Source organism: Pholcus phalangioides, unplaced genomic scaffold (genome assembly GCF_987345545.1).
Source record: "Pholcus phalangioides strain wild (caught in Gottingen) unplaced genomic scaffold, Ppha-v1.0 ptg000008l_1, whole genome shotgun sequence".
Taxonomy (NCBI): domain Eukaryota; kingdom Metazoa; phylum Arthropoda; class Arachnida; order Araneae; family Pholcidae; genus Pholcus; species Pholcus phalangioides.
In genome coordinates this window covers 20,743,316-20,767,623 of record NW_028301601.1, presented here as the reverse complement: position 1 = coordinate 20,767,623, position 24,308 = coordinate 20,743,316, and the positions used below count along the sequence as shown (strand labels likewise).

Below are 24,308 nucleotides of genomic sequence, written 5' to 3'. Positions count from 1 at the left end.
ATTAATTTGGAGATAGAGATCAGGATTTGGAGGATTCTTTTCTGCTCAACTTCTGTTGTTAATTGGTAATTCGAATTAAATATGACGATGTTCAAGTGTCGTCCTTCGTAAATAATGGATTGTTAGACGTTTCAAAACATTATGAGTATCGATGGAATGATCTAGTGTGTTACTTTATAAACACTTTTTTATTTTCCTCCATTTTTTGTGCATACTGAAATAGCTAATTACACCCGAGGAGGAAATATGAGTGGCGTAATGAAGTGTTAAATTTAGAGAATTTCTTCGAAACTGACCTTATAATAAAGTGCTGTTTTTTTCCAAACTTTTCGACTATCTATCGTTCAACTAGAAAATTTTAAATTTTATTTTATTTCAAAATGTATCATTACTAATAATTACTGCAATTTTTAATGCTACTGCGTATGGATATCCAAAGTTCTGCGTTTATTCCTACGATTTCGAGAAATTGCATGTTAAGTATCAAATATGCATTAAGTAATTATACGATTGACGTAAATTACAACTTTACTCATCTCAATATCTTTGATATATTATTTTCTTAATGTTATTTTTTTATTATTTAAATATATTTACATTTATATATATTTCATTTATATATTTTTATATTCTTTTCATTATATATATATATATATATATATTTCCAATACTATATGATTGTTTTCAGTCTTCAACGTCTCTACACATAATTCACGATGTTGAAATATTGAATGTATATTCGTAAATCAAGATATTTCAGTGAATTCAAATTCTACATTCAGAGTTATTTCTTCTGATGAAAAGAAAATTCAAATTCGTTGAATTATAATTGAAATACCTAATATATTATAATGATTATGACACGAAATTCTTATACTCTAATATTACTAGGGTAATTAAAATAAATGAAAAATATATACAGTACTGGATATAACTGTAAATTCTTATAAGCTTGCGCCAGATTTCGACGCTCAGAAGGCTTAACACAGGCGTTTGATATTAGCACAGGTATACTTGAAGGAGAAGTTTGAGCCCTAACTTTTTTCATTCTTTTTGAACACTCTTATTACCCGTTCGAACTCAGCTGGAATCTCGGACTTAGCATTTCCTAACGGCACGCCACTCAACATTCTACTATACGCAGATGACGCAGTAATTTTGGCGAATTCACCAGTAAATTTAAGAGGGGAAATTTATGTCCTCGAAAAATTCAGCAATGACTTTAAACTCACAGTCAGTGTCAGTAAAATAGTTAGGTTTTACTGATACGGACTGTGAGTTAGGTACAAAAGTTATGGTTTTCCGTAAAGGTGGTAAACGCTCTAAGCGTGTCTTATTTTATCAAAATAAAAAACTGGATACAGTTGGTTCTGACACCTATCTTGGAATGAGGGGCGTCGGAACTGTTTCGAACCTGTGGGTGCCCGTCTTGAGATTCATATAGGAAATTTCGATTTTTGAATCAATTCTGTGGGTGCTCGAACACGCTCTACAAACTTCCGTGGGTGCTCGAGCACCCACAGCACCCCCGGCTCCGACGCCACTGCTTGGAATCCCCTTTTCCTGTTCTGGTACTTGTTATATAACAGAGAATATCTTCCTTGTCAAAGGTACATCTGCAATGAACTCATTGTGGGCCTTACTTTCAAGAGCTAAAATGAACTCCCCATTTGGTTTAAACTGTTCAATAGTATGGTAACCTCAGTTTTTTCTTTTAGTTCTCCCATCTAGTCAGTCCATTATCTCAACCCTCTAGAGCAGTGGTTCTCAAACATTAGAAGTCCGCGGCCCGGTTGAATTCTTTATTTTAAGGGGAATGCCCGGTCACAAACATTACTAATAGTAAATAAATGGGAAAAATGAAACGACGAATCACTCACGGCCCGGTTTGGCTGATGCGAGGGACCGGTATTGAGCCGCGGACCGGCGGAGCAATGTTTCTGCATCTTTGTAAAAAAATTATTCAATCTCTCAAAATACACACTAGCTTATATGATAAGATTAGAACTCGGTTATACTTTTTTATCTGTGACGTTCATAAAATTGATAAATAAATACTGAATGCTTGTAATAATTAAATACTGAAATTCCTAAATTGAATGAGTTCTAGATTTTGTAATATCTCTTATCTGAATTTTTTTTAGTAACTCAATTACAGAAAATAATTTCAACTGGGCCTCAGATCACAAACTTCTCTTGGAAAACTCTGGATTTGCCCTCGTCTGGTTTTCGCAGGATTCTAACATAGCTGCAAGTTTATATTGACCAAAATATTCAAAAGTATATGTGCGCAATGGAAAATAGCATAAGAAATTCTCACTACAAGTTTACTAAAACTCGAAACAAGTTTATTAAAACTCAGATCTTTCCAGAGGAATATGTACTCTCGAGAATTGATTCGTCGATTAAAAAGGTCCTCTTTCAATTAAGAATATTGCAAAATTCTATACTTATACAGAGAAAATTTTTTTTTAATATCTCCTAACAAGTTGTAATTACTGCAATTTTGAACTTGAACCATGGTCTCATGTAATTATGGAATGCGCGATTTATAAGTTCTACAGGGAAAAATATTTTTCTAATATCCTGATCGATAATAATAATATACATTCCTTTCTAACATACAGACATAAAAAATACCATCAAATCGTAAACTCTGTCCTGTCTACCCTAAAACTAAGAAATTTCATTTTAGCAGGGAGCGAGGGCATATAGATGATCTGAAAGATTCCCGGGAAAAGGGAAGTCAATGAATAAATACACTATCTGCTATTCTCTTAATTTTGTTATTCTTATTGTATTTTCGTATTCGACTGTTTCTATCTTGCATCTTGCATTTTGTAAACATGTTTAATGTATATATATGTGTTTGTGTGTGCATATTGATTTATGTGCACAACTTCCCATTTCTGACTTGCGTATTTTTGTATTTTATTTGTTTTTTTCTAACCATTAATAGACATTTGTTTAGTTTTGTCGAACGTATACCCATGCATCCTTCTCACCTGTTTATTATTACTATTTTTTTCTTTTCGTTTTCACTCTCTCTTTTTGTTTTTGTAGCCTATATATATTTTTTCTCGTGCATGTATTCCATATAAAGCAAAAATTTAATTGTTGTTTTACCAATTTACCTTGTTTCCTTGTAACGGAGTAATTAGCCCAAAACAATAAAGATTTTTTTTTTTTTTACGATAAATTCTTCTACAACGAAAAATATTCAACGGAATGTTCTGTGGACAATAGTTGAACTCCTCATCATGCAACGATATTTTTAGAAATATTTTGAAATCGTTGTTTCGATATATAATTATATATATTTCGAAAAAAAAAAAAAAAAAAAAAACATATATGTTTTCATTTGAAATCCTAAGCTGCGGTCTCCGGCCCTTACGTGAAACTGGAAGAAGGTGCAATTTTTCTCCCTGGTCATGGGGTTCAGCTGTCCGTTTATAGCGCAAATGGCTTATAGACTTGAGAGCTGTCTTCATGGTGAGAACGACGCGAGTGATTGGATACTTGCGAGCACGCGGCAAGGAGGCCGCTACTATTAATCTTTGCTAATTTTTCCGACACAAACCTGCCTCTTTTGAGGTAACGGAAATAAGTTGCTTTGCATCAGTCCGGGGTTGTGAGCGTTCTACCTGTATATCTATAAAGATAGTTTTCAAATCCTCCACAAGTTTGCGTTCTTCCGAGGGTTCTAATGACATCGGTATTTCGTGCAAAGTGCCCTGAAAATTATTTCATATCAGCTTTTCAACAAGCAATTATTTCTCTGCATATAAAACATGATAGGCAATATATTTAAAATAAGTTGGACGTTCACATTTAAATACATGTCCCTCTCTCTCCTCTATATAGCGATCATATTCATTTTTCTTCCATTTCAGTTGTAAGAGTAAAAAATATTTAAAAAATGTCCGAATTCAACTTTATTCAAAAAATATTATTTTAAAATTCAAAATTATAAACTTGATATTCAGAGTGCAATGCAACATACCTAAATGGCAGTGCAGTGTAAAATAAATCGAAATGAAAGCCAAAATAATAAGCATAAACTAACAAGTTTTAAAAGATAAATTTAAAAATCTAAATAAAATTATTTGAAATCAAATATATAATTGAATAATATGCCATTAAGAACTTTTATTCAAAACTAAGCTACAATATGAAGCTAAATAACAGTAATTTAAAAATGTATATATATATTAAATACATCAAATATGGTAAAATGCGTAGAATTTTTAAATTTCGTTTTTCACTAATCAAATTAAAAGGATATCGGAACATCAAGGAAAATATAATTAAACTTAAAAAGAAAATTTCTACCACTTCTTATTTTTGCATGATTATTATCTCGAACAATTTCATTTAATTTTCATGTTGAATATAATTAAGTGTATTGCATTTATAATTAATATAATTAATATTTACTATATTTATACTATGAAAATTATGATGAATGTGTTACGAATACCAAGAGGATTTCAAAAATATATCTCTAAAGTATTAGTCTATTTTATAGTTATTTATTCATATTACAAACTTGACAACACGGTAGTAAAGTAGTATACCTCAATGATGCAGTAAAAGGGTACTTAATAAAGGGTAATCAAACTATTAATAAAAATCATAAAATGAATCTAAATTCAATCCGAAATATGGAGTTTAAAACAGTAATATGTTTGAAAAATAGATAAAAAATACAATTAAAAAATGGCATTTAAAATTTCTATTGAAATCCAAATAAAAAACATCACGTTAAAAAAGTAAATTAATAAGTCCAAAAACGGAAAAACTCAAATGCGACATTAAATAGTAAAATTTTCGAATTTACCCTGCTCTAATCAAGATCAAAGACATCGGAACTTCAGGAAAATCAAAATGAATCAGTTTGATAAGAGCATTTCATTGCTTTCCTATTTTTTCCATAATTATTTTCTCATAACAACTGATATTATAATTTCGTGATCAATATATTCGTAATAAGTTACATATTTTTATATTTACATTCATTGAACCTAATAAATATTATGGATGTTTCTAATGAAGAGAGGATTCAAGAAAATTCTCTCATAATATCAATCTATAAATTTCTCTTATATTCATATTATATGCAAATAAAATTTTTAAACAGTCGGATAACAGTGTGATAAAGAAAATTTATTAGAATATAACAGTTTTTTTAATGAAAATTCTCCCATATATATATATATACTACAATAACTACAAACTAAAATTTCCAATGATATTTCCATAACTATAAACTTACTCACTTAAGAAAAAAAATTTTAATATAAATAAAACTTAAAGAACATAAAATAAATATGACAATACCTATAAATAAAAAAAAAACTGTGCAAAAAATCAAATATGATTAAATAATTATAGAACTTGTAAATGTATTTTCCCCAATCAAGATAAAATTGAATCTGAACTTCAAGGAAAAAGAAATTTCAATTTAATAAGGAAATTTCAATCTTTTACTATTTTTCATGATTATTTTTTCGAATAATTTCATTTTATTTTCAGTTTCAACGTAATAAATTTTATAGCATTTATATTTGACAAACGTAATGAATATGTTTTATATATTTATTTGAACTTATGAACATGCATAATAATTATTTTAAATATTGAATTATATATTATATTTATTTCAAGCATAACTATTTGTCATATTTATTGAATGTAATAAATGTGATGAATGTTTCTCTATCGCTTCTTATTAATATTATATGTAAATAAAGTTTTATAACAGTGTGATAACTAAAGAAAATAATGTGAATATCATCGTATTTCAAACATTCTTCTTTTATGTACAACTCCATCAAGTATTTAAGTGAAAAATTTAAATTCACTCACCTAAGAAAAAATTCCCCAAAGTTAACAAAACAGCGAAGAACATAAAATAAATACGATGAAATCGTATGTCACGATCCAGGTGCATAACTAGCCACAGAAGTTATTTAGCCTCCTAGTTGCTGTTTTTACTGTATTGTTTTTTTTTTAGCTTATTTGTTACAAACCGCACAATGTTAGCAAGTTGTTAAATTTTTTTATTCGTCCCAAGAGCTAGTTCAGTGATCGACTGTACCGCGGCGCCTCTTAGACGAAAACTACACACACACGCACTCTCACAACACGGTTGTTGTTTCCACTGTGCCTTTGATGCTGCTGTGCTGCGAGATCTCGTTCTCTCACTTCACTCACCTCTCGGAATCATCCTCCTCCGCCTCTTCATCTCCCTCATCTCTTATTTTATTTTTACGCCCCGTCTTTTGCCTCGTGTGGGCGGGGTATATTAGCGACGGAGATGCCCTCTCGTGGCGGAGCAACAAAGTCCTAACTGAAAAGGGAAAGTTTTCCAAACAAGTTATATAGGGCAGGCGAAGAAAAAAGAAGAGTGTGTGTTGACTGACGAACAAGAAAAGTTGACTGTAGTTCCACGGCAGCTGGTTACGAGTTAATTTCGTGTCCTTTTATTTGTCGCCACAGATGTTGGAATCACAAAAGATCCTGGTTATACAGGGAGGTTAACAAATACGGAGGTGGTGGGGGAGCTAGTATGGAAGTAGAAAGATGAGTGAGCATTTCATTAACTCGTTACGTCAAATGCACGGATATGTAGCGATATTTATCGTAAATAACGTCCATTTTGTGTATGTGTGTAATTACTGGAGCCCGGGTTATATATGCGCTAAAAAAAAGTGACGAAATATGCTCAAAAATATGCACGAACACTGGAAAGACGGTTCGATGGACTATACATAGCAAGACGGTAAGGGGTCTGTGTAACCCCCATAGATTTCTCCGACATTCTCCGAACATTCTAATATTTTAAAGCATGGTATTATATTTTTTGAGACGGAATAAAGTTATAACACGAATAATATTGATGGTGAAGCAATTGGATCCATTGATCTGGTTTTATTATTGTTCAGTTTTAGAGTATTCTGTGTAAACGACCTCTCTCTTGATGTATGTCAGTGTAGTGGAAACTCTGTGCTGGAGGATTTTTATTTTTCTCCCTACTACCGATGCTCGAAATTTGCATATTCGCGACGGGGCCGGCCACTTCGCAATTTCGTTAAGTGTTGAACCCGTTTAAATTCGGACATTGGCTGGCCAATTCACGAAGTGGCCTATGATCCCTGATGGAAGTCAACGAAAAACATGATTTGATGTCATCGTCAAGTTGGCGTATTTTTTCGTGATAATTATGTCCACGTCAGTTATGGCAACCCATCAAACAACAGTCACGATGCGATAATAATTTTTTCCTCCAAAATTTGGCAGGAATAAAGCTATATGTATGTTCCTAAATACATAGAATGGTCTGTGTGACTGACTCCCTTCCGTCTTTCTACTTACATTGGTTCGTATCGCCGTTCTTAAGAAATATAATGAATGGGGAGATGAATGAATGAAGCTATAATGTAAATTAAGAATATGATAGATTAGGAAGCGTCGAGAAATTACAAAGCCTTTGGTTTATTGGTATTTCAGATATGGGAGCAGGAAAAGCGCACGTCTCTTTCCCGTGTCAGAAAATCAAAAAATATGCACTCAAAAATGAAAAAATGACCACTTATAAATGTCAAAATATGTACTTAAAATATAAAAATATGAATTCAAAACGCAAAACATGCACCAAAAATCGTGAAAAAGTCGAAAATTCCGAAATATGTGCCAAAAATGAGAAAATATATGCATTAAAAAATATTTCTTTGGGCATTTTTTATTTCTAGTTTGTTGTAACTGCTCAATTAACGAAATACCAGTAACAGAAGAACTTTGACACTATTCTTAAAAGAAACATCGAATACTTTGACATATCTCTAGAAATAGCCTTTAAACAATACAACAGTTGATATTTGCAAAAATACAGTATGACAAAAATCTCTATTAACTAATTGAATCTTAAATTCGGGAAAGAGCCGATGTTATTAAAATATTATTGAGTACTATTTATTTGAACAATTAAAAAATAAGTGTTGAGCTTAAATACACTTTCAAAATTATGCACTTATTCTGAAAATACCTTGAATCTATGCATTTTTAATGCTAAACAGTACAAAATATGCAAATGAATATGCATCCATGCTCTAGAAATTAGTAAAACAATTACATACTTATGCAAAATATTTTTTAATACTTTACAGGCTCAATTAGGATCTGAATAAATTTTCTTAATGTTATTCCTCCTTCTGATTCTTTAGTTTTCAGAAATTTCAACCGTAAAATCCATGATTTTTTTTCCGGATACGTCCATATCTATAAAAACTGAAATTAAAAAAAATCAAATTTTATTCTTCCTTGGGAAATAAGTAATTGAAAAAAAAATTAAATTCATGGCATAAAAGTGCTGAAATTAATGAAAAGCTTCTGTTTCGTAAACCAAGTTCGGAAGAGCAAGTGCGTCCATGTAAAAAAAAATCAATTTTTTTTTTTCTATTCAAATAACCGATGTTACGAAATGAGACATTGGCCGTGAAAAGGTTAATGTAAGAACCTAAGAGCGCCGCCTATTTGCCAGATAAATTTTATTTTCATTATAATCCTTTAAAATCAGATCACTCTTTTTTTTGGAATTTCCAAAACGTTTTTGCATTTTTGTTACTCAAAAAATACATTAAAAACATTGTATATCAGTAAATCTTTAAGATAAATAATTCACTTTTTCAATTTTTTTTTCAGCCAAGATGATGCAGGGTATATTCATCTTTGCATACAGTTTTTTACACAATTTTATTGCTGAAATTTATGCAATAATCACACTTTTCCCGGAGGCAATTTCTCCAACTTAATTTCTTTATATTTTTTAATGTGTCGTTTTCTCCTCAAATGAAGCTGACTTTATTGGATCAGACAATATTTACTGGGATAAAAACTGTAAAAAAATTTAATAATTTATAAATTTTGTTGCACTGGATATATACAATAATTACAGATTATATTTATTCGACGTATATGCAATGCTCAAATTTTTTTCCGTACAATACATTTGAAATGACTGCAAACTAATTTTAGGAGTGTATTTCTCACGTAATAAGCAATATTTGACAATTTCGCTGGAAATGTAAAGTCGTTGTCCAGTCCCTCTCGCGAGGCCCCCAAAATAAAAATTACACGTTTCTAAGTGCAATAATTGCTGATATATTTGAATTTAAAATCGGAGAAAAGTTGAGAAAGAAACATTGTCTATTACTTTATGCTATTCTTTCCCAACGTTCCTCCGATTTATGAGTTCGATTATCTCAGCGAACGTTTACAATGTTGAAAATGTTGCGTCATGTCAAAAATTTCAATATTTTTTTTTGTTACCTTGAAGAGCGACAGCAGCAAATTTCTGATTGGATATTTGAGTACAGGGTGTCCGTGTAAAGAGTTAATTTATGTTTATTTTGATAACTATTTGCCCCCCCTTGCAACACGAATGGCGTATCTGAGTTTCACACGTTATTCGGATACTTTTTTTCTAATTCGAAGTTTGCCTCTGTGATCAACGGTTCGCCAGTAAAACGCGGCAAGAGGAATTATGGAACCACCCTGTATAATATATGCATGCGCATGTTTCGGTATCGTAAATATGTTTCTCCAAAATAGTTTCCGATAATATAGTATATTACTATCATGATAATTAAAGCGGGACAAAAAGAATAAAAAAAATGCTCGTCAAAGAAAGCTGAACGCAGGAAAAAGTAGTATAAAGCTTCAAGCGACGCTGCCGAAATCACTGAGAAGCCTCTTCAAAATGGCATACCATTTGTTTCCTTTTTTTTTATGAAGTAGCTTTACTTCTAATTTTTAGCAGGTGCAGTAAGCTAGGCTGGAGGATATTCCGGCAACGGGGTAAGTCCATTGGCAAAGTTCTGGCGTTCATTCATTCAGCAGGTGCAGAGTATAAGTATCCGAGGATGATGTCAGTCTCCGCTACCCATACGAAGGTTTTGAACAGCTGGCTGATGCGAAGATACATTTAGGAAAGAGAGAAAATTCTACTGCATTTTGAGGGGAATCGAACACACCTCCTCTATCTTTCCGGGAGAGCTCCCTAGACCACTAGGCTACAAAGGCAACGAATATCGCAATCTTACCTTGGGGCTCGTGCACACTGAACGGGACCGTACATGGACGGTCGGACCTAACTCAGGCCAACGCTAACAATTGCTGACACTGCCACAAGATGGCGACTTATCCTATATTCCGCGACTCTTATCCTTTTTCCTCTCTTTCCTAAATATATCTTTTCATCAGCCAGCTGTTAAAAACCTTCGTAAGGATAGCGGAGAGTGGCATCATCCTCGGATAAGTCGCCATCTCGTCGCATTGTCAGAAATTGTGAGCTCTGGTCTGAATTAGGTCCCGTTCAGTGCACACGAGCTCCAAGGACATTCGTTGACTTTGTAGTCTAGTGCGGTCTCCCGGAAAGTGAAAGGACGTGAGTTCGATTCCCCACATATAAACAGTAGAATTTTCACTCTTTCCTGTATATATATCTTCGCATCAGCCAGCTGTTAAAAACCTTCGTGTAAGAGGTATAGGGAAAAGTCTCTCCCCACCCTCTCCGCTTTTTCTGAGAAATCAACTTAACAAAATATCTGAGTTTGTCAACGCTAAAATGAAAGGGTTTAAGGAAGCGAGATATCTCGTCAATGTCACTTAGAAGATTAATTCTTATTTCGCAGTAAAATGGTTTGACATTCCAATGTATCATGTCAGATTTCAGGTCACACTTTTCTCTTTGTTAATATCGATAGCAAAATTTCAAAACTTTTACTCTTTTGTTTTACATTCATATAGGAATTTTAAAATTCTTGCAACTCTTTTGTGGATCCCAAGATCCTAATTACCGTTTTAACACCAGCTCGTATAGACGCAGTCTCGCAATCTACTCTAAATGCGGGTTGCAAAACTCTTGGTCACCATATTCACCATTAAGCATCTGAACTACTGATCACTGAAAGAGAGGAATAGATTGATATGTCGTTTATTTCAAAAGAAGCCGCAGAGGTATGATGTGGCTACCAGATCTTTTTAATCGCGCGTATGAATTTTCGATATTGGTTAACCAGTTTACACATTCACTAGACTCAAATAGTGCTATAGAAACGAAAATAATCATTTGGACTCGACAGTAATTAACAATTTCATAGATGTTTGAATCTCAAACTTAAGGAAACAAATGCTTCAATTCTGAATTTCATACAAATCCCATTTCACGCGCATTCGATAGTTGTTACGTAAGGTAATGCAAAAGTTTTGGCTCTCAATTAAAGTCCATCATGCGATCTTTTGTTGGAAAAAATCAGTATGTAGTTGTTTCATTACACTTCGTTAGAAAAACTGGTGGCAGATGGCAGCACTACACATAACAAGCAATACACAGAAACAAAACCTCACGTCAGGTTTCACTACACGTACACGCACATTCCAACATGTACCAATTTGTTAGGTTCCGCAGAGGAATATGGACGAGGTGAATGTGTGCTTTAGAAGTAGTATGTAGTTGTTTGCTTCAAAACTCCTAGATAGAGCTTCTTCTTCTTCTTCAAACCGAGCACAACTTAGGTCTATTGCCATAGGCAATTTACTACCTAGTGAGTTGTGTCGGAAGTATAAGTGTGTGTACCTAACAGTCTGAGTGGGTATTTAGTGTTGTGTATGATTTTTCAGTGCTGCCATCTATATCTCAGAAGTGAAGTGAGTGATGTGTAGTGACTGAATATTTGTACTGTTTGTAGGACTGCTGCTCTCTGTGGCGAGACTTTTTAACTGGGAGATCGGCTCGCATTTGCGCCTCGAAGTTGGGAACCACAGCCAAAACCAACTTCAGCCGATCACCTAGATAGAGCTGCAGGATGAATTTGAAAATGTCTTTTTTCCGTGTGAGATAACTTCAGTTGAAACAATATTCATTTTCCAACACATTTAGTTCAGGGCCGCCTTGATAACACGCTGGGCCCGGTGTGGAAATACTTTCGGGACTCCTTAGCACCGATTTTATATATATGTTGAGGTGGTGGGGAATCGGACATCCACAAAGATCGAGAATGCTCAAAAATATCTGCTCCCTAATGAAAATTCAGAATTAATAATAATAATAAAAGTAAAATATCTCAAAATTGATGAAACTTCGGGATTGATAAGAGGAAAAACTCTGACGATTTTGATCAAAATTCAGTATTAATGAAAGAAAAATCCCAAAATTGATGAAAATCCCGAATGTATGAGAGAAAATCCCAGAATTAAAATAGACATTCGGAATTAACGAAAGAAATAATTTCAGAATCAATGGAAGAAATATTTCCAGAATTGAAGAAAATAACAGAATCAAATCAGTTGAAGCTCAGACACTTTGTTTCTGTTCGAAAGAAATGTATTGTTGGATATCATGTATATATAAATATATATACAGTCCGGGGTTGTGAGCGGTTCTATCTATCTATATATATATTTTTTTCTTTTTCAATTCTATTAACGTTAGTGCATGGACCCCCACCGTAACCACTAGGCCCTGCGACCGCACCTGTCGCACATCCCAAATGGAGGCTCTGATTCATTACGCTAATTTTTAGTCGTAGTGAAATTCTGATACATTTCGATATTCTGCGGACGAAGAAAAAAATGTCGTTGTAGAGGGGTTAGTGTTATATCGAGAGGTAGCATTATCATATCGTAGTCACCTCCAAATTTATGATTTTATTAGCATTTTTTGTAAGTTGGGGTTGTTATTTCAAGATGAAATGTCTTTATTCTTCGCATCAAAAAAAAATATATATTTGATTATAATTAGAGAAGGTATTTTTCCGGCCTCTGAATTATACCGAGAAATTGAATTTTCAGGATGTTATGCCGGAACTGATATTTGGAAAGAAAAGTGATTTGTCTTCTCCGGGAATCGAACCCGGGTCCCCTTAGTATACCGTGCAAGTGCGCTAACAAATACACCAGAGACGCACTTTTCAATTAATTATAACACGCATTAGTAGCGTGAAGCGTTGAGTGGAGATAGCAGCCTCCCTTAAATTATGTCTCTGGTGTACTTGTCCGGTATTCAAGGGGACCCGGGCTCGAATCCCAGAGACAAATCACTTTTCTTTCCAAATATTAGTTTCGGCATAACATACAGAAAATTAAATTTCTCAGTATATTTGATTATTTGAATAAATAAAAGTCATTTATACTCATTGCGCACTGTGAAGTGATTTACTGTCATATTTGACATGTTTGAGTAAAATATTATGTACATAGAGTTGTATTGAGTAAATATTGTATTTTAGAGTATTGTATTGAGTAAATATTGTTTTTTAGAGTATTGTATTGTAGCATTGCATTGTTTTGTGGTATTGTAATATTGCATTGTAGTATTGTATTTTAGGGTATTGAGTAAATACTGAGTCATATTTGCGGTCATATTTAAGTCTATTAAGTATATAAAAAGTATGGTTATGGCAGTTTTATAATCTGTTAAAAAATATCGTTGTAGTGGAATTTATCGAAGTAATGCATAGCGTTGTATCGAGAGGATTTTAGCAGTAGAGTAAAGGCCGTTCGAAATACGATTAGGAAAAAAAAATATCGTTATAGAGGGATTTATCGTTGTATCGAGTATCGTTGTAGTGAAGTTTCACTGCACCGTGGATATTTGTGCATACGTTGCAAGGAAGTACATAGCAACCCTGTGTCCCTTTTAACTGTAAAGGCTACGTCAGTTTGTGATCTAAACAAATTTTGAATCATGAAATTCAAATTGAAGTCTTAAAACATGTGCATCATATCCGAGCATGAAATAGGTACTGAAATACATGGAAAAAATAGTATCAAATTTTCTCCAGTTTTGAAACGCTATACGTGGAAGGGTAACTTCCACCCTAACAAGCTTTTTTTTTTCAATGTGCGATCACCACAGTTTTTTTTTAAAAGCACAGGGCAAAGTAGAAATTAGCCCCCCCCCCCGAAATGCTGAAAAACTCAGTAGTAACGACACTAAAAATTCCGCGAAGTTCTGTCGTTGTAACCGAGGTTGACGTTTACAAGACTTTTTAAAGTATCAAAAAGAATAAGCAGATGCAATCACATGCTGGAATTTCAATTCCATTATGGTTAGGGTTACCGTATCTGATCGATAAAATTACGGAAAATCGGGATCATAATTACGGGATATCGTTAATTATTGCTAAAAATGTTCGAATTATGGACAAAATAACAAATAATGCTTGCAAATACACAACCTTACCAAGAAATCGAATTCTACTTCAAGCCCGCAATGATTTAAATAGTAGAGTTTGTAAAAAAACAATAAGTTCAAATGTGTGAGATGAATATTTATTATCATAATTATCGTAATACAGTTATTATGCTAATTATCTTCGTCATAGATTTGTTAAAGATAATTTGCATATTAACCCTGTTATTATGTTAACTATTATCATTATATTAAATGTCGGAAAAGTAGAAATTAAAACATAGGACAATGTTCCATTCAAAAGAAACACGTAATAATATATATCTGCATTCAGTAACGTTCAAGCATGTGATGAGCGTTATAGATAGCAAACATGCCATAATGATAGAAAAAAATTCCACAAAAACGGGAGTGAAAGCGACGAAAAAATATGCCGTTGTAACCGAAGTCGTTGCGTTTTCATCGGCGTTATAAGCAAGGTTTATTTTGTTTATTCTCTATGGAAATCAGCTCGAACCACAGATTATTAACGTCGAAGCTAAGGTGTCGTTGTAACCGTGTATACTTGTACATCGAGCGTTATTTGCCGGGCAATTGAATTGCATATCCAGTATCTAGAGCAGGCATCTTCAGCCCTTTGCTCGCGAGCACCACGGTGCTTCCCGAAGCACCCTGAATGCTGTATGCTCGTGTCCGATTCCGTGCACTTGATCACCGTTCCAACTAAACACATTGCACAAATCTCATCGAAGGATTGAAATCATCCCGATTTCATGCGTTGATATGTCAAACTTGTTAAAAAGGTGCTCTTCTTTTGATGATGGGTACAGGCAGTGCTCGTGGCTCAACGAAAAACGTTGAAGACCTCTGATCTAGATCATTGATCCCCAGTGGGATGTAGGGTCTTGGGGGTTCCCCCAGCATTTGTATGTGGGGGGGAGTCTCGGCTGGTGAATGATCAATAGGGGCACACAAGGGGATCCTATAATATCACCGACAATTATTTCCTGTTGGGGAACATTATTTTAACCCATTAGTATGGAAGAAATTCATAAAATATCTACATCAAAACGAAAGGTTATAATGTGAATAATATTTTCTGATAAAAATTACTTTAAAATAAATTTAATTTATTTTAATTTAAATTTTTTACAATTTTTTTCCTATTTTTTTATTTCACACGTGTTATTGATTCTGTACTTTCTGTTTTCTAACGAAACACTGAGTGCTTTTAATTTTTAACTCCAGCGGTAATCGCTAGATGACGCTACTCCTAACTCGTTGTGGGTTCCCCCTTCTATCAAAAACAAACGGTAATTAATAATAAAATAGCGATTATAATTTATAAGGTAATAATTTAATACCTTTGATTATATGAGATGTTTGTGGATTTTCAATGGTAATAGTTTTGGAACTTTTCACGACATTTATTGTCATGAAATATTAGATTTTATTTATTAAATTCACGTTTTAAACACTTTAAAATCTATTATTCCATCGATTATTTTTCAGATTTGTTCAATCACGATTATCATAAAAATATAATGAATAACTTAGGTTTTCTTACATTATTTTGAAATCAAGTCAGGATATTTTCAACTTCATTCTTACCACAAAATTCTTATTTGATGTAATAACAAGACGCAACAGCATTCTGAAACATGCCGCTGCCTACCGAAAAAAAGCTCATAATTCGACTAGCTACACTGCCTGGCCAAAACTGAAATATTTAATAATACTAACACTATGTTGGATAGTCAATTATTGGCAAATATAAAGCGTCTCCTACATTGTAACTTCGGTGAAAACTGTGCTCTAGTAGAGATATAATTAAAAATATTCATTAACCATTGATTTATTTGAAATTTTGTACGAAAGTATTTTAATGTATATGATATCTCAAGGGTACACAACCTTTTCAGTCCGCGTTCCAGATATAAGGTATTTTTGCCGCTTGCGGGAAACTTGTATATGAATGGATGACCATAAGACCTGTATTTTACGGGACATACCCATATATAATTTTGGTCGTTCCAACTTTTTCATAATAAAACGTATTTTCTACCTTAGTTTTCAACGTGGCTTAATTGAACTTTATAAATTCAGAATGCAGATTATTTCCATGACGAATAAATTAACGCCTTAGACAGATAGACATGATAGACCATCTTTGGATGTTTTGCGCTCTTTCCCAAAGGGATGGACGGTCTCGTAGAGAAAAACGACAATTTTTTTTAGTTTTGATTAAAATTGACAAATTTACTTGCCTTAGATACTTTTAGATACTTGCCTTTTACTGTAATTGACACGTTCACTAGCTCTAGACTATTCTTCTGGTTGCAATCGTAGTTGAAAAGAAATTTTACTTGCTCTCGTTGCAAGTGAAGTTGCTTGCCTTAGACAATTTTTATGTCTAATTGGCAACTCTACTTCGATTTGGCAATTTTAATTGACAACCTTACTAGCTTTGAACAAATTTTATGGCTATAATTGACAAATTTAATTGCCATTTGATGATTTTTTTTTCTTTTTGTGATAATTTCAAGCATCCCGTTTGGATCCCGACGATTTGCAATATTTATATGGGGAGGGAGAAATGACCAACATAGGCTTTTATTGAGATGTCTGCTTCGATAGCTTTTTACCGGAAAAAATTCCGTGGGCCAGTTGTGCACCACTGCGCTATCTTATGCCCTAGCGCAAAATTTTACATATATTCAGTTTTGAATTTTTTGCAATTTTTGTTTCAAAAATGCATTTTTAACACCTTGAGCGCATGATAAAGTATCATGATAACAATTCAATTGAATGAATGTTGATTCGAAATAAAGAAAACTGTTCGGTTCTGAAAAAGGATGAAAACCATTGAAATTCAATTGATTCAATCTCATTGAAAATTAAATTTGAAATTTTAAAAACTAAAAAGAAATAGTAATAAATACAAATAAATGTATATATATAATATATATATATATATATATATATATATATATATATATATATATATATATATATATATATATATATATTTTTTTTTTTTTTTTACCTCAATATTTATAGGTGCATTTACAAACTGTTCCGTTAATTTATGAACTCAACAGGTGATTTTATTTTGAGAATAAATTTTCATTCCATTACATTGTTATCATGTGTTTACAATGTGTTTTTGTTTATAGTGAAGATATGTACAGCACATACAAGTACAATTCAAAATATGTATACTACATTTGAAATAAATCAATATCTATATGAGTAATATTTTTGTACCGTTTGAAAATTTCATTTTAACATGATAAGGAACTTTATTTAGAAATAATACTAAAAAATATTATTTACCCATTGATTTATTTCATATTTTGAACACGTATATTCTATTGTATATACCATCCTCCACTGGGACAAAATTTTACATATCTTGGACCCCTAATTTTTGGTAAATTTTCAAACAAATGCATTTAAGACATCTTGCACGATAAAATTACATTAAATCTGTAAAATTGATTAAAAAATTAAAATTATGAAAGCTGTTGAGTTCATAAAGTGACGATAAAGATTGAAAAATGTTATCTTTTCAACTCTATTCAAAATTAAATTTTAAAAATTAAAAAGAAAATTTAACGTTTTCATAACCCAAGTATTTACGAATGTATCTCAAATCTTTTGCGTCATTTCATAAACTGAACAGTTTTCTTCATTTTGCATCAGTTTTCATTCTATTTCATTGATGTCATGTTCTTTTATCATGCGCGCAAGCTGTTTTTTTTTTGGTTTTTTTTTTGAAAATTTTTAAAAAAGTAGGTATTAGAGATATGTAAAATTATGTACTAGCCGAGGATAACATACACAATCAAATATATACGTTTGAAATATGAAATTAAATAAATGGAAACTAATACTTTCAATAATATTTCTATATAAGAAAGTTTTATACCGTGTGTAAAATGTAACCATGAGACTTCAATTTATTGAAATTACATTATTGGTTAACCATATTGTTATATTATATTAGTTTTATAAATAGATAATCCTTATTTTTTGCTAAAATATGTTTCTTAGGCGAAAAGAAACACGGGGAATTGTGATGCTGAAAATGTGGGGCATGATCAAATCTCGCTGAAAAAAATATAGCTGGTGGGAAGAAAATAGTTAATTTAAATTTACTGAAAAAGCGAGAAAAACATCTCCGAGTGAGGGAATGAAGGGTTAAAGAAGTAAAATAAATTGCATTGTATGAAAATTATTAGTCTGAAACGACACCATTGATAATTTGTATTTGAAATCATAGATGTCTAATTACAATCTATGAATTCATGGGAACCCTCTTCATCAGCCATTTCGGTGAACATTAAAAAGTAAAAAGAGACGCCATTGAAAGAATATGGGAGAAACCGAACATTTCCATATAACACCGCAGACGTCCAAAACGGAAAACGGAAAAGTAGCGTAAACACCGCACGAAAAATAATGAGCTTCATCTACTCTAGCAATTACACAAATAGTAATAAAAATACAGATTACAATGCCTTTATTCTGATCAAAAACACAGATATTAATGCAGTACTTTGAAATAAATTATTGTACCAATGCATATTAATTATATACTAAAATACATCTAATGAAGAAAAGAGCTGTTGCTGAGGGAGAAAATCATGTAATAAAAATCATATAGGCCTGCTGGAAGGACTTCATAGTCCCTTGGGTAGTATCATAGTGTATGTATTATATATGTGTGTGTGTGTTTTGTGTCGTATTTGTATTTTGTATTATATATTTGTATACTGTAATTTGCTGTTTAAAAAAAAAAATACGGTTCATATATGGTCAACATAGAAATGCAATAACACAAGACATATTTTTTGCGTTGATGCTTCTCCAGCGTCCTAGTTTGATTCATGGGGAGTCTCCGTCACCTCCGCTTTAATAAGAGAAAATAGTAGAATTTCCGATACATGGGATGCAAGTTGGAGCTTCAAACCCGTAATCTTTATTTTTTCTCATCGTTACGTATCAATCGAATAACGTACATAACCAATGAAACAATATACATAATGTACCAGTAAAACAACATACATGTCATAAGCTAGGAATTGATTAAGGTCGCAATTTATTATCTATAATACTAGAAATTTCTGGGAAAAATATCACGAAACCGGAAGCAAAATCCCTATTGGATTTAGCAGGGGACTGAGTGGATCACAACTAATGTTCGTAAGATGAAAGTGAATTTTTAATCAACATTTTCCTTAACTGCAACCCTTTGCGGTCCAGGACCACTTTTCCACACTTCTTTCGAAATCCAAGGCTGCGGTCTCCCGCCCTTATGTGCCACTGGGCGCACGTGCAATTTTTCTCCCTAATCATTGGGTTCAGCTATACATTTTAGTCAAATAGCTTGTGCGTTGTATCGAGTTGATGGCTGTCTTCATGGGGAGAACGACGTGAGTGATTCGATACTTTCGAGCATCACTATAAAGCTCAGCTAACTTTTCCGGAAGTAAGGTGCTTCGCATCAGTCCGGGGTTGTGAGCGGTTCTATATCTATGTCTCTGTTCGAGGGCCAACATAATGGTCAGACACACAGTGCCGCACAAGGAACAGAATTCCCAGATATAAGCCGCATGTACAACGGGAAGTACTCCGACATATAAGTCGCATCCAGTATGATTGCTATGGCAACTGGTATGGCTACTGGTATGAGTAGTTTTAGCATACTGACACTGTTCAGACCAGTATAGTACCCTTCACTATTCTGACACTACTCCGACCTATGTAGCGCCGGTTCTGTGGAGGACGTATTCCATATAAACTTGTATATATGCTATATGGTTCAAAGAGGAAAAACGAAAATTCAATAAAAAATCGCCACTTTTTCACCTGGTGGTCGAAACTGAACTTTTTTTAATATCATAAATCTATTCATGTTATCTCTCATGGTATCATTAAGATATCCTAAAAATTTGGCTGCATTCGGATAAGTAATTTTTCAGAAAAATTACTCAGAGTACGAGAACTTCAATTATAACCACTCTGTAAACAAAAATATAACGGTAAGTAACCATCATGCAAATTATTCGGAAAGTTATTTTACTTCTAATGAAAGATTAAAAAAGTAAAATTTTTGTACAATTAATACACAACAAGTTATTTAACCTCGGAGGTCCAATCAACCCTGACTAATAAAGGATTTACGGTTTATAAAATACTAGTATGATCATTCCTTATGTTATTATTAACACTTTATATCCGACATTGTGAAAAGTAGAATAAGAAAAAAAATTATAATAAAATAAAATTATATAATAATATATAATGATAATAATATATAATGATAATAATAAATATTCATCATGTAAATTATTTGGCAAGCCACTTTTTCTATAGTTTAAGACAAAAAAACAAAGTTTTTGAAACAATTAGTAAGTTGAAAACAAATTATCTAACCTGATACTTTTGATATAAAGGATTAAGTGTTTCCCACTCACATTTTGATTATATTAAATAGGAATTAATGATCAGAAAGCCAAACACACACGAACGACCCAACTATTATTTTCCCACTATATAATGGAAATGATTGTATGTGTATATACATCGATAATTGTGACTTATAATCGTTTCAGCACGTGACAAATCTATAAATATCTAATCTCAATACGTTTTCTCTCGGTTCCCGTTATCAGTATCCAGCTCACGTCTATAGGGTTCAATTAAACTGCGATAAGTTATCGATTTCTTTTCTTCGACGCCAATTAATGTGACGCTATATATGTCGATACCTTGTCCGTCTCTTCAACGAGATAATCTAGTGTCAAGTTCATCTTTAATAAGTTCAGAGCACAGAGAACGTATCAAAGCTGCATGAAACCACTCCTCCCTTTTCATTCAGTGGTTGAACACATTACGCTAGTGCCTTTCGGTGTTGCGTTTTTTGTTTCGTTCGCTACTCTTTAACGTTCCTCTCTTGTCTTGTCCCATATAATTTTGTTTTTTTTTTCCTATTCATTATTATCTTCATAAGGTGTGTGTGTATGTGAGTGAGAGAGAGAGTGCGGTGAAAAAAACACGAGAGGTGCGCCGTTCAGATGTGAGGTTACTAACATGAGTGGCTTTCCTCCTCACTTGCACATCAACAACTCGTATATACAACAAGCCGTGAAATCAGCCTCTGGCTTCTTCTTCTTCTCGGTAGGGTGATGCTAAAATTACATCTTCGCCAGGAATTTTCGCGTCTGACGAACTTGGAGTTGACAAAATCTATTTTTAAAATCCAGTAGTGAATGTGCTGAATTCACTGGGACATCATCAACTCGTGTCATTAAGTTCCCCCGTTTAAACGGTTTTCCCGTTTGGACATCTTCATCATCCTCTCCTACTACCCACCAAACGTTTTCCGGAGACACCGAATGAAACAATGTTGGACATTGACTGTTCCGGCATTCATTGGATGTTAACGAGTTTTATCCAGGATGTCACCGTTTCGTGCGTTTGTGATATCTCTATGCTTCGTGCTGACGGGAGGGCAAACCTACAATGTAGCGGTGTTGATGGTGAACCGTTCTGTGAGTAATCGTTTCGATATACAGCACATAGGACCGGCGATAGATATCGCGGTGGACACGTGTTCCTCGGAATATGATGTTTCCTTAAATCTACTGAAAGGGTACTACCCTCACGAATGTTCCGAAGTCCAGTCCATCGGGAAAGCCACGGATCTCAGTGAAGCATTCAACATAACAGCTTTTGTAGGACCGGCTTGTAGCGACGATCTGCAAGTCGTTGGATGTTTCGCAGCGTATCGGAAGATCCCTATCCTGACTGGTCTAGGAGACGTTCTCAAAGACCGTAAGGAACTGACGACGCTCGTGAGACTTTCCTATGACCTTAAGGACAAGGCGCAGGCGATACTTTCGTTCCTGAAACATTTCGGCTGGAGATACATTGGGTTAGTGTACCGAGAGCATGACGTGTATTACGATACGATGGCGGAGTTCTTTTTCGATCTGGCTCGGAATCAGAATTTTGAAATCACCTGCCAGCAAACCTACATAAGAGCACGGAATAAAACTGTTTTGTCGGATTTGGTGGAAATTATGACGAATCTCAAAAGCTGTGCTAGAGGTAAGTGCCATTTTTTTTCCTCGAGACATCCTAATCCATAATATTGAAAACAAATGAATGAATTCCGAATTTCACGGAATAGCGCCACATCGAGCAAAAAAAATTATTTATCCACTTATCGTACGCGCCACATTTGTCCGGAATAAAAAAATAATTGCCATTTAGAAACTTGCGTTTGTAGAAACAAATATTCTTTGTAGAAATGCATTTGTTGTAAATACTGCAAAAATGCATGTAATTATGAATTTCTTTTTAAGGGAAATTAATTAAAACTAATTTTTTACACGATGTGACATCTCTGTGATTCGTGCTAGTAGAACGTCAAATTTATAATGTGGGTATGTCCACGTTGAACCGTTCACGGAGTAATCACTTTTCGTCGTATTTCTGCCAGAGCCCGAAGTGCGGTCAATTTGCGACGGGGCCGGCCATTTTCCGAGTTGGCCAAGAGTTTCGGTCAAAGTCCGAATTGTAGAAATGATTCGGGCTTTGGCTGGCCATTCCGCTAAGTGGCCGGAGATCCCTAGGTGAAATTTGAAAGAAAACACTATAAAAATAATTATTTAAAATATAGTTTTTCAAATTTTGGAGAAAAAAATGATTAAAACATTGTGACGGCGGTTTGATGGATTGCCGTAAATAACGGGGACATAATTATCACGAAAAAATACACGAACTTGACAATGATCCCGAATCATGTCTTTTGTTATCGGACTTTGGCCAGGAACCACCGGACACTTCACGAACTGGCTGGGTGAATGTTTAACAAAATTGGCCAATTCGCGAAGTCGCCGGACCCGTCGCGAATTGACCAATTTCGAGCTTTGGTAGGAACAGTATATAACACATACGATATCGCGGTGGACACGTGTTCCTCAGATTACGTTTCGTTGCATCTATTGGAAGGGGGTAATATCTCTACGAATGTTCTGAGGTTCAGTCCATAGGAATCCCTCCCCCTCTCCGGTGAGAATCAATTCTCGTGAACCGCATTGAAATACATCAATTCCTTTAATTTTTATTAATTTTACCAACGTATCAACAGATTCATGGAACACCCGTGGTATAACACTGCCCCACGGGGTTGACTAATGCAACCATTAAGAGACAGAAAATTACGGATGAAGAAAAAATATTTGAAGATGTAAAATTGCAAATAGTGTTGTATTCTAGGAAATAAAATACTCACTAATTCAATTATTAATAAATTATACGTATCATTTGATAATTGACGAATCATTTTTTTTTCACTGTTGGTTTGAATAGCTTCATTAAAAAAACTATATCTGATGGGACATGATAAATAATTAAGGGAAAAAAAATCTATATGGTATTTTTATACATTAATGAATTTCTGGATAAAAAATTCAAATTTTAATGAAAAGTGGCTTGAACATTAAAATTCAATTTTCTGCAAAATATATATTTTAAATATCCAATTAAATTATTAATTTATACCGATTTTTCACGACGAGTCCCCAATTGGTTTATTTCATCAAAAGAAAAATGTTACATAGAAATTATATTCAATGTAAATTGCAATGAAAAAATTTGTATTAAAAAAATACTTCTTTACAAAGAAAAATCCATTAATTAGTACTTAAAATCAAAATTGCCTCTTCAAATATTGACAATTTTAAACAGATAAGCATTTTGCTTATTATTATATTTTGCAAACTAGATTTATCTTTTTCTTCTTGCCTATCCAGAACTGTGATTACGTCATGAAATATAATTTTGCAGTCTGGCGTTTTTCCGCATTTGCGGCATCTGCTTCAAGAATAGATATCAGAAGATAATGAACCAGGACGGAAATTTTTTTAATGTTCAAATTTTTCATTAGTTTCCCTTAAAAAGAATTTAGATTGTTGTATTCCGAGTATGTAGAAAGTATAATTTGAAGAGAAATACTTATATATATTATATTATTCGGTTTCTGCACACAAACTCAAGTACCGTATATACTCGTGTATAAGCCGAGTTTTTTTGTGGCAAA

General features: G+C 33.4%; 2 protein-coding genes across 3 annotated transcripts in view; one reads left to right on the top strand and one right to left on the bottom strand.

The window, feature by feature from the left end:
- LOC149083973 (synaptogenesis protein syg-2-like) overlaps nucleotides 1–6,247 on the bottom strand; it is a 158,873-nt gene extending 152,626 nt beyond the window's left edge. The window contains exon 1 of the mRNA XM_089234341.1: nucleotides 5,869–6,247. Within this exon, the coding sequence (XP_089090467.1) occupies nucleotides 5,869–5,953 (85 nt within the window). The 5' untranslated portion in view covers nucleotides 5,954–6,247. The remainder of the gene's footprint in view (nucleotides 1–5,868) is intronic.
- Nucleotides 6,248–21,463: 15,216 nt separating this feature from the next.
- The window catches only part of LOC149083972 (atrial natriuretic peptide receptor 1-like), a 72,473-nt gene continuing 69,628 nt past the window's right edge, over nucleotides 21,464–24,308 (top strand). Inside the window, exon 1 of one of the 2 annotated variants that reach the window (XM_089234339.1) lies at nucleotides 21,464–22,312. In XM_089234339.1, coding sequence (XP_089090465.1) covers nucleotides 21,661–22,312 — 652 coding nt within the window. In that variant the 5' untranslated portion in view covers nucleotides 21,464–21,660. The remainder of the gene's footprint in view (nucleotides 22,313–24,308) is intronic. The other variant, XM_089234340.1, reaches the window with a different exon arrangement.